Source organism: Camarhynchus parvulus, chromosome 13 (genome assembly GCF_901933205.1).
Source record: "Camarhynchus parvulus chromosome 13, STF_HiC, whole genome shotgun sequence".
Lineage (NCBI taxonomy): Eukaryota > Metazoa > Chordata > Aves > Passeriformes > Thraupidae > Camarhynchus > Camarhynchus parvulus.
This window is the reverse complement of record NC_044583.1, coordinates 10,588,765-10,607,895: the sequence shown is the minus strand read 5'-3', so window position 1 is coordinate 10,607,895 and position 19,131 is coordinate 10,588,765. Positions and strand designations below refer to the sequence as shown.

The 19,131-nt window shown below is 42.9% G+C and overlaps 1 protein-coding gene across 3 annotated transcripts in view; it reads left to right on the top strand.

Moving 5' to 3' along the window:
• COL23A1 (collagen type XXIII alpha 1 chain) overlaps window positions 1-19,131 on the top strand; it is a 178,119-nt gene that overhangs the window by 112,859 nt on the left and 46,129 nt on the right. For all 3 annotated transcript variants that reach the window (XM_030957428.1, XM_030957427.1, XM_030957429.1), the window contains exon 3: window positions 13,584-13,628. In XM_030957428.1, the coding sequence (XP_030813288.1) occupies window positions 13,584-13,628 (45 nt within the window). The remainder of the gene's footprint in view (window positions 1-13,583; window positions 13,629-19,131) is intronic.

Here is a 19,131-nt window from a genome sequence, read left to right as displayed (position 1 = left end):
TTCAGAGGTGGCTGAGGAGCTGCTGGAGGGAGGGGAGAAGCAGCTGTGATAATTGTGGGGGTGGGGGGGCATTTAAACATCCCTATTTTATACAAGTGACACGTAGTTTCTTGGAGGATCTGATTTATTATTATATGGATTCAGGCAGAGTGTTCACAAAATTTACTCTGCTTTATGGTACTGCAGCAAATGTAAACACATATAATTCAAGAGTGCCAGAAGAAATGAAGATGGGAAATAATCTTTGCCAGCAGCAGGAGGGGTTTGGAGAGAGCTGGGAAAAGGAGAGAAGTGGCAGAGTTGCGACTGAGAATAAGTTGGGTTTTTTTATCTCCAAGAGGAAGACTGTTGGTCACTTTTGAGGAAAATAGAGATAAAGCAAAGCCAGGGGTCAGGGGAGACTTGTGCCACGTTGGATGGTGCCCAGCACTGGCCATGGGGAGGGGTCCTGGCGAGCTCCCTGCCTGGGACCCAGGGCACAGGGGCCGTGGGTCTGACCCCTGCAGCAGCCAGCTCCCTCACTCAGCTGGAGCTTGTTTGGGCTCCAAACACAAAGGAGAAGATAAGAAACAGAAACATCAGCAAGAGAGGTTTGACAGCCAAGCTGCGCAGAAACCAGATGTCATTCTTCAGAGCTTGCTTTCACCCGGGAAACTTGGGTTATTGCACCTCTGCCTCGGGGTGAGGGAACATCTCCCTCCCAGAAAAAAGCCTGGTTTAGGACAAGTTTTAGCCATGGTTTCAGTGGGATTCCTGGTTATGGGTCTGTGCAATCACTCCTATGTGTATGGCAGTGATGTGCAGCACAACCTGAGACTCCCACGAGGAGGTTCCTTTGTGGCAGGAGATGCTCCCTGGGGACACAGGGATCTCCAGGGGTTCCCTGCTAGGACAGGATTTCTTGGTCACCACTTCAGTAGAAATCATTGTTCTACTTCAGATTAATTTAGGGTCATTTTTTTCCAAATGCCGAGGACTATGTGGTGTGAATTACCTGTTCTTACTGCATGGCAGCACTGCTCCACAGGCTGCTGGTGAGGGTGGGACTGACTGGGAGCAGCATTAAGACAATGTGGACATGTGCTTGCTTGGGAATTTACTCTGGCTTTGTGGTCTTTCTAATTATCTGGAGAATCCAAACCCAGAATGGATTCTGAGACTGTTGAACAATTTGGGAGGAGGAAATGGGAAATTCTTATCTTAGTTCTACAGAACCATATTTAGTTTCTATAAAACCCTTTGGGATCTACAGGTATTTCTATTCTTAGGGTGGGGATTTTTGGAATCTATAGGTATTTCTGAAGCCTGCTATGTGTGGAAATGTTGGGATTTGGTTTCACCTTCACACTGAGCTTCATTGCCCACTACTCCCTAAATCCCACAAAGTCCTGGCCTGCAACACAAATGGGCTCTGCATTATTCATCTATGGATGCTGTAAATGCTGAAAGGCTTATTATGAATATTGAAGAATATTCAAATTATACCAACAAAATTCTTGGAGGAATCTGCCAGATGTCCCAGAAAATTTTCATCTGTTGGGGAGAAAAAACGCCATCTGAAGCAGTGGTTTGGAAAGCACTGTAATCCTGTGACCCCTACCAGCATTTTCTTTTTTTTTTTCTGCTTTCAGTGTTAAATTCCATCTGCTACACTTCACTATATGGTTAACTGCACTTTCAGAGGCTTCATTTAACTCAATTTCAGAATTCAGTGGCAATATATCTATATTCATGCAAGACTCTCAAGGCTTCTTCTTGAAATACTTTTCGATCCTCAGGTGAAATTACATCCAGGATATCAATAGTGTAAAAATGTATCCTGGAACCAGAAAGCAAAATTGAAAGCAGGATTTGACTTAGTGTGTTGCATTTAAAATTCAGGTCTGATTTCAGTTAGAATCTTGGAAAGATCCAGCAATAGGAATTGTATATTAATCAATGTAAGATGAAGGCCAACCCTGCTGCTTCACTTTGAGGAGAAACCTGCCATTTTTCATTGTCTTTCAAAAACAAGGTAAACTTGGAGGGTTGGCAAAAGTCTTTTCATAGTACCTAGAGCACATGACTAAGAAAATAGTGGTCTATGGGAAAAAAATGCTTATAAAATGATAAAATGCTTCAACCAAGTCTCAAATTAACATATTTGGGAAGTGAAGTCTCACTCACTGATTCTCTTTGGTCCCTTACTGTGCAAAAAGGTCATTCTGTCTCTCCTGGGTCGATATGATCCCCCCACTGCCCTTGTCCTTAACACCAAACCAAAAAATGTCAGATGCTTCTTGTCCTTCCCTTTCATATTTTTCTGGCTTGGTTTCCTTCTCTCACCATGTTTTGTGCTGTTGTTCCCAAACTTGGACTCTTTAAAATACAAGTGGAAACTGATGGTCTTATCCAAACTTAGTAACATATTGGATAGCTTTGCTCAGAATAATTGCCTCTTTCTTTTCATCTCATCTCAGTGTTTAAAGAGCAACAATACCTCATCTCTGCTAAACCTTTGAACCTTTCCTGGATATCGTTTGGTAAGTTAAATTAGAGATCCAGCATTTGTTTAGCTGAGCTCTAAAAAGCACAAATGACACAATTCAAGTATCCACAGGTAAAAATTTGCACCTTGGGATTGTCAGAAATAATTTAAATTTTCCATTTGATCTTCAAGAGGCTTTTCACTATTAAAAAAGAAAAATTCTGTACACCTCCCACACTGCTGCCTTTCTGTCCTATTGATCCTGCTTTTTTTACTTTAAAATGGGAAAGAATAGGTTTAGCTGCCATGTAAAAATATTTAAAGACCTACTGCTTTACAGGCAACTAAAACTGGAGCTGAAAATGGTCTAGGTACTTCTGAAAGATGCATTTGGGTAATTGGTAATGAACTAAGCATCTGGAAGAAGCAGCTAAGCAAAATCAGTCACTTAATTATGGCTTTTTGAGCTGTTTGCCAGACTGGGGAGCTCAGATAAACCAGACTGGTCATCAAATAAGATACACTGAGTAGGCAAATTACCTGATTAAGCAAATTAGAGTGTTCCTTTTGGTAATCTGTGGGTTTAATGTGCACTTGCAGAGCTCCACACTGTACCTGTGTCTCAGACAGGCATCGGCTCAGGGGTGTGCTTGGAAGCACCTTGTGGTGCATCACATTGGCCCAGAAGAGTTTGGTCCAAAATGAACTTGTTACTGAAACTTTTCCCAGATGTGTGGGCAATAAATCATCCCCTCTTTGCACTTCAGTAGAAACAGCCATTGCCACTGAATTCTGGGCCAGAGCCGGCCAGGAACCCGGCAGGAAGGGCTGTAACAGAGTTTGCCTTTGCAAATTCGTCAGTGTTGGCTCACCCCATTTCACTAATTGCACCTGTTCCCCACCTCTGAGGCATGGCCTGTGCCAGAGAAGTGTCAGCAGGCTCTCTGGTATCTTAACTCTGCTTTTACACACTCTAATACACCTCTTTTTTTAAATTCTGCTTTTCCTGCAGCTCTTCTGTGCTCAGCCCCATTGCCAGCCATGTCCTTTACCATCCACACTCCCAGCCTGGAGTGAGCACCCTTCACCCTGAGCTGATCCTGCAGCCTGGTCCTGCAGGGCTGGGCATGGCCAAAGGGAGCTTCCACGTCTCTGTGGCCAGGTATCTTAGGTTGGAGCTGTCTTGCCTTCCCATGGGAGCTGTGATTAAATTCTGGAGCACTTTTATATTTCATGGGGATGCCCAGAGGCTTGTGCAATTACTGCCTCTACCCAGCCTGAAAGTGCACTTTGACTTTATTCTGTTGTTGTTTTTTTCATTTTTTTTTTTGCTAATCAGTTCCTTTGTATTAGCTATCATGCTCCTGCTTGTTAATTAAATTCAGACTTGGCATGGATTAGCATTATGGATGGAAGCCTAATTCTTTAAATGGATATACAAATGCTGCTCTTCAGTTAGTCATTAATTACTTTTATTTGTTAGAGCTTATGAGTGTGGCCATTTAGGCCTCGTCTGGCAATTTTAACTGCAACTGCCTCAGCTTATTTCTGCTGGAAGCTGTGCAATGTCGGTCAGGTACACAGCAGTAAAAGGGATTATATTGTTTTGATCATTCACACTTGCTACAGGAAACTCCATATTCTTTCTGGGGAGTGAACATGGCTGTAGCACGTGCTGGTTCTGCCTATAGAATGGAAACTGAATTTTTCATAGAGTTCATGTAGTCCTTTGTTGGAAGGAGCTCAGATGGGTGGGAAAGCAAATTGTTTACACACAGTCAATGTGGTGTTTGCCCAAGGTCAGCAGGGAGAGAGGATACTTGTACTTTTAATTATATTCTCAGTTAAAATAAGAAGTTAATTTTAGTGAAAAACAAGACCCAAGTACTTCTAAAGAAATTTAATTTTTTTTTCTCTGCATCTCTTCTGTAAAATTTTTCATCACTGATTTCATTGCATTATCAGGACTCAAATGAGAAACACTGCTTATGAGCAAATATAGCATCTGAATGTGGGCCAGGAATTCCTTTTACAGTATAAGCTTTTGTGTGAAATAAAAGCCAGACAGCTGCTCACAACTTAAGTCTGAGTAAGTGATCTAATACTATTGCTCTGGTCTCAAATTTGAGGCGAAATTGTTTCTTTGCCAAAGACCTTGTGCCAACCTACCTGGTCCCAATTTGTGAGAACAAAGTATATTGTTTCTGCTGCTCTGGGACTGGAATCACTTCATTTGCCTTTTTTTCCACTACAATTTCAGGCCTGACATGAGAAGCTTCCACAAGACTGAGAGTTGATGTCTCACCTCCAGGAGGTGTCCCGAGTAGGAAGGTATCTCCTTGCAAGGCTGCTCTGGCAGGATGTGTAGGGATATTTTAATACACTTGAAGGCTCTTTCTGGCTTTTAATTTACTTCACTATTTTACTCCTCAGATCTTCTATTCTCAATCTTTTTCTTCTACTTTTGCTGTGCTCTTCATCAGCTGCTCTCCAGGCTTTCCCTGCCTGGAAATACTGCAAAGAAGAGAACTTTTCTAGTTATAAAAAAGACAATTTCCCACAGCATTAGACAGAGACTATTCCTCAAATATATGGTTATGCACTTGCCCTTTCACAAAAGGTTATAATTTCCAAAGAATTTGAGTTGTGCTCTAAATGTACAGCTAGAGCTTAAATTCCTGTCTGATTTATTGCAAACATATTAGCAGAAGGGAGAAGAAAAATGCAGAGGCCAAGAAATGTCATGTCCTCTCCCATGATGGTGACACCCTTAGCTGTACCCAGAGAAATCACAGAGTGACCCCAGCCTTATTCTTCTTATGGCAAAGCTGAGATTTACTTGTTTATTCTAAAAATTGCTTATTTAATAGAAACTAAAAATGAGGACACTTGAGGCATGTATATGTTATGTGTACAAGTTCTTGTTGTTATTGAATTTTTTTCTACTTAAGAGAGAAGACTTTTTTTTCTTTTTCCTTGGGTTGGCAAGTCTGCTTGCAGATGGTCTGCTCTCTTTTTGTGGCATATAGGGACTTAGCAGTGCTGGATTAATGGTTGGATTTAATGATCCTAGATGTCTTTTCCAACCTAAATGAGTCTGATTCTTAGATTAACTGCTTGTTGGATAATTGAGGGCAGAATGAATTCACGCATCAATTTAATTTTGAGTGTCTGGGAGGAGGATCACCCACGTCTAACTTCCACCACTTACCTCTGTTGAAGACAGTGTGGGAGTTTCACTGGATGTTTTATATTGGGTAAAATTATTTTGAAACAGACAACATTGTTAGCGTCTGTAACTTACAGCTGCTTATTTGTGTGACACTGCTGTCATTGAGATAAAATGATGTGATATTTTTTAGTTTTGCTTTGTACAGCTTTTACTTCTGTTTTACAAGGCTTCATGCACATGGAGGGGACTTGACTGTTTGCATTTTGCTTTGTTCTGTTTCACTAGGATGTGCTTTTTCCCTGTCTTTTGAAGCATATGGCATCATGCAGCCCTGGTCAAGGGTTAATGCAGATAATGGAAGTAGAAATAGCTCCAGAAGCTGACTTCATATTTGCTTGACAGGCTATTCCTGATCTTCTCTCTTTATAGAGATGATGATGCTTGTGGAATAAGGTGCAGAAAACAAGATGGTTCTTACAAAGGTGGAGGAAATGCCTTCTGCATGCAGGAGATTTGGGGTGGAGAGAGGGTTACACAGCAGAAAAATGTTTCTTTTGAAGACCACAGGAGGAAGAGCTTAACGGGTTTTTTAGAGATGCTGAAATAGTCACTTGTAAGTGCAGTGTTGGATGAGTCTGGAAACAGGAGAACTTTGATTTTTATGTTGAATTTGATTTGTAACATAGAAGCAAATTCTCTTGGTGATATTACTGTGATGGTTGTGGGCGTGTTCTTAGGATGTGCTTGGCCCCATCCCTTGGGTGCTTTATGGTTTGCACATGGCAGCTTGGGCTCCCCTTCACAGGAAACTGGGAAACAATGAGGATGGAAAATCCTGCCAGAAGGGGCATTATCCACAGACTGTGTCTGCAAGTGTGGGAATAACATTTACATGCAAAGGATGTGACTTTTTGCTTAGTCTCCAATATATACACTTCTCTATAGTTACTGGGATCTTCCCTAGATAACTGTGTTATTTATCTGCTCTCAAAGCCTTGATTTGCTGGTTTCTCATTTTTCACATATTGGAAATCAGAAAGAGTATTTTATTTTTTTTCTCTGTGGGATCTTGGCTCTGGAATGGCTAATTCTGATTGTAGATAAGACGCATTAGCTTTGAGTACTTCCGTGCTCTGAAGATGCAATTCATCAAAACCCAAGTACTTTGTGTCAGATCTGAATGTTTCACAAGAGATTTTGTAATCCAACATGTCAAACTTGTTTAAATGTGAGATTGCAACTGAAAGCTGAAGAAAGAAATAAGTGCTTCGTTATCTTCCTTACCTTACAGAAGTGTCTTGCAGTTCTTAGGGGAAAAAAAAGGAAATTGTCTTATTCCTGCAAGAAGCACAGAGCTACCTCTTGTTGTAGAGGTGCTCCTGAGATGAGCATCTGCTCCTTGTGTTGGTAAACAAGCTGGTGTTTCATCAGGCAGATGTAGTGATTAGAGCAGAGAAATCATCATCTTCATCTGCTGAATAAATCTATTGCTGGTGACTTCTAGATTCTTCCAAGAGGTGAGTTTGTGTTAGGAATTATTTGAGCAAGAAAAAGACTTCAAGGGTGTCTGTTTGCTGATCTCTTGTTCTGGGCAGCGCTGCTTTGTTATCTAATACTGGAGATAATATAAGGATCATGAATTTCACTCAGATGCAGTGTGAGTTTGGCATAATTTCTGTTGCTCAGTTCTATCACTACATGGATTTCTAGCTTGTATCCACAGAAGAAAAATGAGTCTGTGTTCATTTTCCAGATCCATGTCGGTATAGCTATGTCTGACTTGCCTAACCAGTAAGTCTCTGAAAAGATTGTGACCTGAAAGTTTTTTTAAATCTTTCTAAGTGTTTTAAGTGTGCAGGAGCATATGGGGACGATGAACAGAGCTGGTCACTGTTCTCATGAAGAAACATGAAACCAAATACGTGTGCGTGTTTGTGCATAGACACTTTCTGAAAGATGTTCAAAGTTCCCATCTCTGTCCAGGACTTGGACTGAGGCAGCTGTCTCGGTGCAGATGTGGAAAACTGAAATCTGCCATGAAAACTTTTTTACCTTGCATATAGCAGCCCCCACAGCTGCCAAAATATGCATCCTCTTGTTTTAAAAATAGAGGGGGGGTGTGCTGAGAACATCTGCTCCTGCCCTGCAGTGCAGCTGTGCCAGTGTATTATCTGGGAATGGCCTGAGCAAGACTAGCCATAACAAGAGAAGAAAAATCCCATGGTTGATGTAAGTGCAATTGTGGCTTCATTCCAGTCACTTCTTAATTTATAGCTCAAATTCAGTTCATCTTCATGCCCTGCTCACACTCTTGCACACCCACTCACACTCTTGCACACCTGCTCACACTCATGCCCTGCTGACTAAACAAAAGGGCTGTATGCACTTGACAGTTTGAAGAAACTGTCTCTGGGTGTGGGAAAAAAAGAAAAAAATTATTACTTAGGGGTGGAGGGTGGAGAATCCAGAGTATGGAGTGAGTGGCACCATCTTGGTTGTTTTAAATGGAGCAAAATCAGAGCTTTGGTTTCAGTGGGTGTATGTATCATTTCACACTTTGAATGAGCTTGAATTTTGTTTTTATTTCTTTTGCAACAAGTATCCACCCAGGGTAAGAGGGGACTTTTCTGGCTACAGGTAAAAAACACTTAAACACCCTAAATTTCTCCCTGGCCTTGAAACATTTTGTCATCTTGAGCCACTACACCTTGTGTGCAGGCTTTATCCGTGCTGCTGAATGTTAGATTAGGGGCTTGGATTTGCTCTACTGCATCTTGTTGGATCAATTTAAATCTGCACCCTATCCCCTCCTGGATATCCCTTATTTTGGGGGTACCCCCATTTTAGCTTAGCTGTAGGTACAGAAGAGTTTGAGGCTGTAAACCTTTAGTGCTGAGGTCCTGAGGTGCTTTAGTCAAAACAGATTTTGAGTACTGCCCTGTATTAGCCCAACAGCAGCACCAATATTCCAGTTTGGTTCCTGGGGTGGATGTTTTGTTCCCTGAGGTTAAGCACAGCTCCCCAGTGCCCCATGAGGAAGGTGCTTTTGAAGGTCTAAGAATGAAAACCATTTCTTGCTTCTTTTGTACCTTGAAAGCAACTGGATCGGGTATGGAAGTGCAGGGAGCTCTGCCCAGCTAACTACTAGAGGTTGCTTTCTGTGTGGTTTTTGCTAACACATAATGTAGCCCAGGATTTCAGAGAGTTTTTGGGGCACTTGGGCCAAATTTGAAATGAATCTAGATATTCCTTTTTTTTTTCTTTTATTTGGAAAACTTCTGCAGCGTGTAGGTGCTGCGTGTTTCCAATCTGCACCTGGTATTTGCTTTGAATCTTTGGGTCTGTTGGAATCCCAAGCCAGGAAGGTTCATGCAAAGTGTTGTGACCCCAAACTGTTTAATCTCAGATCTGCAGTCTCAGAGCCACAGCCTGACTTGAGTACCTGATGAGTATCAGCTGAGCAAGCATCACAGCATCTGACTCCTGCCCATGAACCATAAACTTTTCCCTCAGGGAACAAGAAAGTAAATTGGCCTTTGTGCAGGAACAGCCAGCTAAGCTGGGGCTGTGGCTTCCTCGTGCTCAATACCAGACCCCACGGTGCTCTGCTGCAAAGTTCTCCTTCCTTCTAAGTGAAGCCATATGAAGAGAAAAAAAAATCTATTCTTGAGTGGCTGAACCAACCAATTTGTTCAAGCCATTCTTCTGGTTGATTCATTTTTAAGTGAAAAAAATGCTGATATATTGAAAACAACTTGAAAAATGCCAAAAGGGAAGAAGGGGAAACAAGTTAAACCATTTGAAGCTCATAAAAGAAGGAAAAAAAAGCATTTAAGTGCAACCACATGAGTGGTGTAAAATTGGTGTAATACTTAATCCCATGTTAGAGCACAATGTGTTAGATATGAGTTCCTCTAGAAAATGAGGCCCTAAAATAACCTAATATTTATGATTGAGATTTCCCAACATGATCAGCTCACTGTGCTGTGCTTGCAAGGGAAAAAACCCTCTGGTTTACAGATCCACTAAGATAGGTCTTCGTTTCACTTGGCCAAGGTTTTTACTTCAATGCTGTTCTCAACTACTTCTTTGGATCAAAAAAAAAAAAATCCCTGAGAGCCTCAGCAGTACATGGCTTGAAGGAAGAGATGGACCCAGGTTTGTGGGACACCTCTGTGTAAGTGTTCTCAGTGGAAAAGGGTGATGTGTAGGAGAAATGGAAGGGCACAAGCTGGTGCCACAAGTTCGTGGTTAAAATGTGCTTCACTGGCAGAACATTTAACAGAGCATTGGTATTCAGCAAGGTTTTGCTGGACTCCCTTTCTTGCTAACACTTTAAACTGAATTGTTCTTGACAAACATTGATTTTACCTTGTGCCAAACAGTAATTTGCCTAGGCAGAAATTTATCCATCCAGCTGAAGGGCTGGGAGGCAGCAATACAGCCTCCCAGCCATGGGAACATGGGTCAAGGAGTAGATTTGGTTTAATTACGGGGATAAAAAGACATTAAACACACATAGTGCCTGTTCTCCTTGGTGTTGATGGATTAGGGTGTTCATTGAGCAGCCCAAATTGCAACGGGTAAATTAGTTCAAACAAAGGTTATTTACTGTACTGTGGACAAGTACATGGGTTTGGCTTTTGACAAAATTTTATATGAATAATAAAGTGATGTTGATTTTTAATATTTCATTTACTTGCTCACAGTAGATGACATAAGTGGCTGCTACCCAGCAATTGTGAGTGTTTATGATGAACTTTTTACCTTGTTTCTGAGGAGCTATTCTTTAGATACATCCATCATCTCTTCCTCATAATATTTTCAAATAGCAATATATTTCATTCTCTTTCTTTGTCTTTGGGTTACTAAATCTATCATCTTACTGGGAAACTTATGGTATTGTCAGAAGTTGCATATTATGCCCTGGATTAAGGCTGTTTAGTTTGAATGTGACAAGTTGTTTAAAAATACACTGTTATGCTTTGTATTCATTCTCCACTCCAAAACTCTCTCTATAACAATGTAAATAAAGGGCTCCCAGGACTGATACAGTGGGGCTGGCACAGCTAGAAGAAAAGACTCGGCCATTGCCCAATTTACTTTAGTGCAACATGAATCTTAATTCTGTTGAACAAACATCAGACTGCAAGGTCTTGGGAGATGGAGCCATTAGGGAACAGTTTACAGGGAACATTCATCTTCAAGCAAATTCCCAGACCTCCTTAATTTCTTTTGTAGCTTCTTAAAGGGGTTGGAAACAGGAGGTGTAATATGGATTCACTTTATGCCTGGTTCATTAAGCAGTATCTAAAGCTGAGAGCCCAGAATAAGCTAGAAATTGCTACAGTAATAATTTCCAATTGTTCTGAGCATAGATATTATCAATGTGCAGAGTTTGGGGTTGCAGATGGCATTAGTGACTCCTGGGCTGCTCCTCTGTGCTGCCCTCTCTGTGGGAGCTGGGAGTCTCTGTCCTGCTCACCCCCACCTGCACCACAGAATTGACACTTGCAGCTCTTGCCCAAAGTAAGCATTGGGTTTGATATTTTTCCTTTTAATTCCCACCAATTTTTTTTTCTCCTCAGAAGCATTTCCTAACCCAGCTACTGAATAGCAGCAGGATTCTAGATGTGGTTTCCAAAATGCTACTTTTTTTTTTTTTAGTCAAATTGCTTTCAGATAAAAACAGCAAGTAAAACAGATGAAAATGGTTTTTAAATTTTTTCCTCTCCCAATTTTGGTTTATCTCACTTGCCACAAGCAATATCTCTGAAATATATTTGTAATTCCATGTGCTGCACCCACTTTACAGATTTCCTGGAAGACTGTAGGGAAAGAATTATAAGATCACAAAATGATTTGGGTTGGAAGGGACCTTTAAAGGTCATCTGGTCCAATTCCCCTGCAATGAGCAGGGGCATCTTCAGTTAGGTCAGGCCAATCAAAACTCCATCTAACCTGACTTTGAATGTTTCCAGGGATGGGGTATCTACCCTTGGTGTAGGCAAGAGTCCATTTTTCCCATGTGGTGTGAAGTATTAAGAAATTTCTTAAACTTGAAAAAAAAAATCCCAACCTAGTATTAAGATTTATACAGAATCCTTTATTTCTTGCAAGTTTCTCACATTCTCAGTTGAATGGCTCCAACCCAAGCTTTATGTGGGAGCTCTGTGCATCCACCCTTTGATATCAACTCTCCTTTAAGCTGCCTAAAAGCATCAATACCAACCCATTACTCACTTGTTTAGATACTTGGCCTCCCTCTCCTACACCTCCATTAGGACATTTCCTCCTCCCTGGGGAGCAGCCTGTCCTTTCTGCCAGCAGGAGGGAAAGCAGGATGGTTACTGAATTTAGATTAAGCAGATCCAGGAGGAGTCCTTGGAAAGGCAGGGAAGGATTAAGCAAGGCTGATGTTTAAAGCACCCCCTGCACTCCGAGGGAGGCTGGAAGCTGCTGGGGCTCAGGCTCTGCCTGCAGATCAAACCCCCAGAATTAGCCCAGAGGGGCTTTAATTGCTCAGTCACCAGTGGTCTCCAAGGTTAAAAAAGGTGCTTCATCAGAGCTGCGGTTCCTTTCCAAAGCAGCTGGACTCAGGGATGGAAGAAGTGAACCTTTCTTCTGCCTGTAATGTGCTTTCAAGGAGGCTGCAAATATGTTGGGGATTTTTTTTGTCTCCCCTGTAGAAACTTGTGAGCAAGTTACTCAGGGAGTAGTGGTAGATTTTTTTTTACCAATCATTTGTGACTACCCAGGGCTTCTGTCTGCAGGCTTCCAATCCCATAGCAAGGGAGCAGGTGGGATTTGGGCTCCCACTGGAGCCCCTGTGAGGGCAGGGGGTCCTCTGGAGCTCCCTGGTGGGCTGGGGAGGAGGAGTGCTGGACAGTGTATCCAAACTTCAAAGAGGAGAACTCCAGGCTGTGGCTGAAATTCTGGAGATGCAGTTGCACATTTGAGCACAGAAATGTTTATGCAACAGGGGAAATTCTGATAGGAGTGCAGAAATATTTAATGATCTTTGTTTATCATCCTTTTCCAGCAGAAAGGAGAGGGAGCAGTGTTGTTTCACAGATAAAAAGCGAGTTCTTGCCTTTTGTTAATGTTGCTGTCACTCAGCAAATACTCCACCAGAGCTGGCTGGCCTGCTGCAGGAGGCTGCAAAAAGGAGCTTTTTCTCCCAGCCTGGTAATGCACATGTTGTGGGAGAAGTGATGCTGCCAGGTGCCAGGCAAGGAGTGCTGGCTGCAGCAGAGAGGCTGCAACACGTGGGCATGAAGAATGTGGTGTGATGGCTTTGCCAGGGACATGGATGCTCTGTGTGTGCTGGAGTATTCTGTATCAGAGTTTATTACTTGAGTGCTTTTTTTCCTTAATTAAGGGTATTTTGTCACTTATGGCATTTTATTGAACCCTTAGCCATTGCTGCCCAGTAGGGTAAGAATACAGCAAGCTTTATATCTGAAATTAAAAATGTGTGACCAGATCTAGGCTCTGTCAGCAGCTGCACAGAAGCAGCTCTGACTCAGATAATTATTAGTATCAAGAGGTTCATGTTCACTGCTTTAATACTTTAAATACTGTGATTTGCAAACCTGTAACAGCCATTTGCAGCATGCAAGGACTGCACAGCAATGCTGCTTGCTCAGCAAAGGATTTTTTCCAGAGTTTTGGATCTTGTTAGATCTGGGGTTCTCTACTATCTACAATGCTGATAACTGCAATACCTGCTTCCCAGCTTGCCTTGGTTTTTTTCACTGGAATTACATTGTGGGGGAAAAAAAAGTGGTATTTAAGTTGTGCAGCATACTAATTGTTTTGGTATTTGGGAAAGAGGGGAAGATGTGAGATGGGTCCAAAGGGGAGGACCCGTGGTAGATGCTCTGCTGAGCTGGCTGTCCATGGGCCATCACTAACCCTGTGCTCTCTGCCTGCCTCCCACAGGGCCCCCGGGGAGGCGAGGGAAGCCCGGCCGGCGCGGAGAACCCGGTAAGCATCACCTGCCCAGGGGCACCCAGGGTGTCATGGGGGTGTCATGGGGGTGGGAGCCTTTGGGTAATGCCACCTGCCACCTCCATCTAACAGGCTGTGGAACAGGGGCTTCCCTCACCCTTGTGTGCTGGGCATGAAGGGTTTTATTAAAAACTTAAAAAAAACCAAACCAAAACCAGCTCCCAAACCTCTAAAAAACAAAAACAAATTTAAAAAACATAAAAGGAATAAACCAACCAACCAAAACAAAAAAAAACAGTTCCACTCAAAACACCCACAGCTGTTGCATCTTTTATCCATCCTTCCATTTCTCTTAGTAGCATTCAGCCTCATCATTGCCCCACCCAACATTGAAGAGGGACAGTGAAATAGGGAAATAGGGAATGGAGCATGGAAATAGGGAATGGAGCATGGAAATGGGGAATGGAGCATGGAAATAGGGAATTCCCCAGCCATGCTGATGGGAGGTGTGCACTGGCTTGTTCTCTGCATGTGGCCATGTCCCTGTGTTGTCTGCCAGCCATGGGGTGGTGGTGTCTGCATTTGGGAGTCAGGGATAACCAAACCTCAGCCACCTCCCCTGGGCATCAGTGTGCCCTCAGCTTGGCTGAAACCACAAAGCAGCCTTGATGGGGGTTTCATTTGAGCTGTGTCTCTGTCACTTCAGTGTGTCTGGTGAGGTCTGGGGCTTTGTGCCTGTCTCTGAAATGGGAAAGGGCTGTCCCTGTTTCAGCTGGGGAGAGGTGGTGTTTGCTTCCTGCTCTTGGGTCTGAGTGCTGCTGGAGAAGGGAGAGATGCAGCTGGCGTTGCTGTTTCTCAGGAAAATAGACTGGGATGTGCCCAGAGAGCCAGGCAGTTCTTGAGATTTCCTCACTGTGCCAGAAAGCAGCACATGAAATTACATGTCCCGGCTCTTAGGCTCTTGGACACTGATAGAATGAATGGGAGCCAGTGGATTTTCATTTAGTGAAGAGACTGAATTCTGTCCTCTGCTGCCTCTTGCTATTAAAAATTCACAACTGGGATTTCAAAAAGGCCAGCATAACTTTCTGATCACCAATATTTTAAACAATTTTTTAACTCTGAGGAAAGGGAATTGAGTGGATATGTGCTGCACACCAGCAGCAGCACCTGAACTCCTGGATTGAAGGACAAGAAAGGCAGGCAGGCATTTCCCTTCTCCTCCACTGCTGGTATTCCTGAGTGCATCAGGGGTTTTCTGAGATATTTTTGTTCCTGAAGCATCAGGAATTTACTCCTGGCCAAGGGATGGGTGCTGATAGGGTGGTGATGGTGGTGGATCCCAGCCAGCTCTGTTAATTTTCCCATTTTCCCAGCAGCCAGGCTGTAGGAATAGCCACCAGATATCTTTGATTATTTTCTTTGGTTTTTAAAAAAAAAACACCTAAGGGCTTTAAGAAGCACAGTGGAATACAGCATTCTAGCAAGGGCAGCCGGAGAGGTCAGCCAGTGGGTCTGATTTTATATGCAGGCATTTGTGTAAACACTGTGCAAAATGTGTCTCTGGTCCATACAAAAATCTGGGAGGTTACACTGGGCTCACACATGCCCTTAAATCTCTTCTCCCTGCTTCATGCAAAACTCTTGAAAAGCAGCAATTTCCCTCGTGCTGTGACACATCTGCAAATGCACTTGAGCATCCCTCTGATGAAGCAGAAAGCTGCCAGGGAATCGATGCAGAGCCAGCAAGAAAACAAACATTGCAAAAGAAAAAAAAATTAGAAAAGAAGAAACTAATTATTGACGATAAAAAAATCCAAACCTTGGTAACAACTTTTTAAAATTTCTGTAATTGTGGAGGAAAATGGAGAAGAGTGCAGCTGCCACCCACTGCACACAGGCACACACTGGGGCTCCCAGTGCAGTCCCAGGAATGCAGTGCAGAGCCTGCACTGCCCCACTGCAGATACACAGGCAGCAGGCATCCTGCTGTGTGTTGCTTTTGGCTGAGCTCACTGATGTTTGTTTCTCCAGATAACTTGAATATATATTTCTATATCTGTTTGAGAACCTGACCACACATAAACTGGGCCTTTGTTCCTTTGCTACAGCTGATAAATATGAATAAAACTTTGTTTGTGTAGCATGCTGGTGTCCATCCCCAGGGACCCTGCCTGGTTAGGGCTTCACAGCCTCCAGACAAAGGCTGTTGAAGAGCCAGAAGGCTCAGCCCTGCCAAGGGAAGTATTTTTCTTTGGCCTTTGTTGAAATAGTCATGTTGAAAAACCTGTTCAGATTATATTGAAACTTTCAATGTATATCTCTAAGAAACAAGCAGAGAAACTGTTAAGAGATACTCCTGTCCCTTTTAATCACACCCTCTTGTTGATCTAAACCAAGACTGAATTTTGCTTTTTTCTTCTGCCATGATGGATTCAGATAAAATAAATTAATCCTCCAGCTCTGTTTCTCTAAACTAACAATTCATCATCATGAAAACACATTGGGACAACTGCTCTCTTTCACAGATACGCTCCATACCATAAAAGATTAATTTTTAAACCATTTCTGGCAAAAAAAAAATTAACTATTTAGACCATTTGGACATGGGACAAGCCTGGCTGCACATGCTTCAAAAGCACTTGTTAAACCAATGAGGTGAACCCCCATTACCCCCAGAACCTGCCCAGGCCAGCCAGGGGGTCCTGCTGGGGCCTTGCCTCTGGGCTGATGGTTTATTTTGCTGTAGAGAAGCATAAAGGCAACAAATTTCCCCCTGGGGAGCCCTGGAGGGCAGAGGGGGCTGCACTGAACCCCAGCCTCCCTTTGGGCTCACATCTCTGGTGGCAGCTCCAGCTCCCCATGGTGGCACAAAGGTCCCCCTGTCACCCCTGCCCTGAGCTCAGACACAAGGGTCAAGTACCTGGGGAGTGTTTCTGCCCCCATCAGCCCAGCTGGACAAACCAGAGAGTAACTGAGTCAAATGGCTCCATCCAACCCATTTGATTTCCTCTCTCCATCTTCTGGCCCTGTGGGAATCACTGCTGCAGCAGAGGAGCAGTCCTGGGGCTGGGCACAACCACTGCAAAAGAGGCTGCTTTTAAAAACCAGTTTATCCCACTGTTGCTACCACGAGGCCAGAAAATTCACACCAGCAGCTTCCCTGGGGGATGTCACTAATTGGTCCAGCAAGTCCTGAGCTCCATCCCACCCTGCCAGGACAGACACAAGGGTCCCAGCACCCTTATTCCTGCACATGATCTTCAGCAGTTTGTTTCCAGCTGGAAAGCAAGTACAGCCTTGAAGAGTCATGTGCACCCACCCATGGAAGTGGTGTATAGAAAGAAAAACACATTTTAATACAATTTTATGTGGGATTTTCAGCTTTCTCTCACTGTGGGGTGGAAGAAAGGTTTTGCAGCACTTGCTGTCTTGATTGGCCCTGACAGCCAGCCTGCTCATCTCAGATGCAGTTCCTTTTCCTTGCCAAAGGCAAAATCAGGTTTAATGTCATGTTAGCTTATTTTTCCAATGTGATATGTCCCAGTGAGGACACAGTTCAACCGCTGGAGTGAGCATTTGTGAAATCACACGGATTTTTGCCAGGGACCTGGGAGGTTTTTCTTCCCCTCCTGCTGCCAGCTGGTGCTGTGTGAGCAGGATGGGGTAGGGATGCACAGCCCTCACGGGGCTTTGTGTTTATTGTTTTAAAGATTGAGCCATGCTGGGGTGTTCCTGAAGGATGGAGGAACAGGGTCCAGGATTTGGGAGCTTAGCTGGAGTATTGGTTCAAAGTCTTTGTACAACCAGATGGTGGGAGATGATGTTCCTGTCTCTTGGAATATCATTCTGCTTTCTTCCCCTGGCTTGATGATTGATCCAAAAACTGAAGCTCAAAATCTCTCAAAATAAACCAGGAGACAATCCACATGAAATGTTCAGCTTGGCAAGTCTAAGTAAGGCTTTGCTCTCCTCACATGAAGCGAGAGCTGCCCCAGGACACAAACACCCAAAGCTGAGGGCTGGGGTGCTGTGTAGCAGCTGTTTGCATCAGCTGTGCACAGCTACAGCCTGGGGGGATAAACGTTGACTGGTTTAGGCACAAAAATCCCTTTACAGGTGGGCCTGAGAGGGCATTTTTTTAATGAAGTGTTATTTCATTGGAAAATCCTGACTTGGCGTAATTTCTGTCGCTGGCAGAAAAAGTTTTGTTTACAAAATGTTTTCATCTCAAAAGCAGTTTTTGGGGAAATGTGTTGAAATTTTGCTATGGGATAGAAGTCTTCTGCCCACCACCCACAATTTTTTCTTTTTCTTTACATTAGGCTGCAGGTATTGCCTTCATTTGAACTTCTAACAAAGATTTAATTCAAATGTGTTTTTTGTTAGTTTGGGAGGGCTTTTTTTTCTTACAGCTATTCTGTTTGTGCAAATATCCTGATTTGGAACAAGAAGGAATATAAAGTTTTTTTAAAGGAAAAAAAAAAAAAAACCAACAATGTGATTTCTATGCAGGGAAGGCTTATTTCTCTCCCAGCCCTATATATATTTAAAATCCCATATTTTACATATCAAGATTTATGCTTTCAAACCCATTAGCCTTGTGATTGAATGGACAATTGTAAACATACAGTTGCTGCTATTCAGTAAGTACACATGGGGTTGCATGTGGATAAATCAGACAGAAAACTGTATTTATTTGGGGATTTCTATTGCTCCCCTATTTCTCACTATGAAATGCCTGTGACAACCTCATACCCAAGGGCTTCTTCTGCTGAACTTCAGGAAAAATCTAATCTGGCTCTCAGTAATGAACCTTTCCTAGGAGAGCATATTCCCTGTGTGCCCCAGCACTGAGGCACAGATAGCAGTTAGAGGTCAGCACACAGTGACAAATAAAGTTTTCCCAGATTCTGTGGCTTCTTATGGCTGTAGCAGTTGCTACCTTTTGTTACCCATGGCTCTGTTACTTCCCTTACAGCATCCCAAATTAATAGCTCTATGTGTATGTATATACATTGTGCTTGTGTTTAAATACACATAGCCATGTATTAATATAGATTTTTTTTACTGTATTTTTTTACATCTTCAGGTGGCCACAGATGCATGTTTGCTACCTTAGGGATGGACTATTTGCCCTTTAGAGTTGCAGCAAAGTCCCCTCTGACTCTTCCTGAGCTGTTGGAAATGTCTGGCTGGTTTTGTTTCCCCTGCCTGGCTCTCTCCTCTCATGGCAGGAGAGCTTGCATGATAAATGACTTGCAGATTTAACAGAAATATCATCTTATCCCAAAATTTCCAAGCTGAAAAAATACTTGGAAAGAAATGACTGTGACCTGTCATTTCCCATATGTTTGTGTACTGCTGGGGATGATGCTGCTGTGACCCACTCGGGCTCTGGATATACAAAATAACATTCATGTTGGTCAATCAGGAAATCTGGGTCATTAATTTTTAATGAGTTTTGATTTTCACCTCCTGCTAGCACAGCTGTGCACGTTCTTAAGGAATCTTTTTGTGTTTCCAAATTCCTCCATGC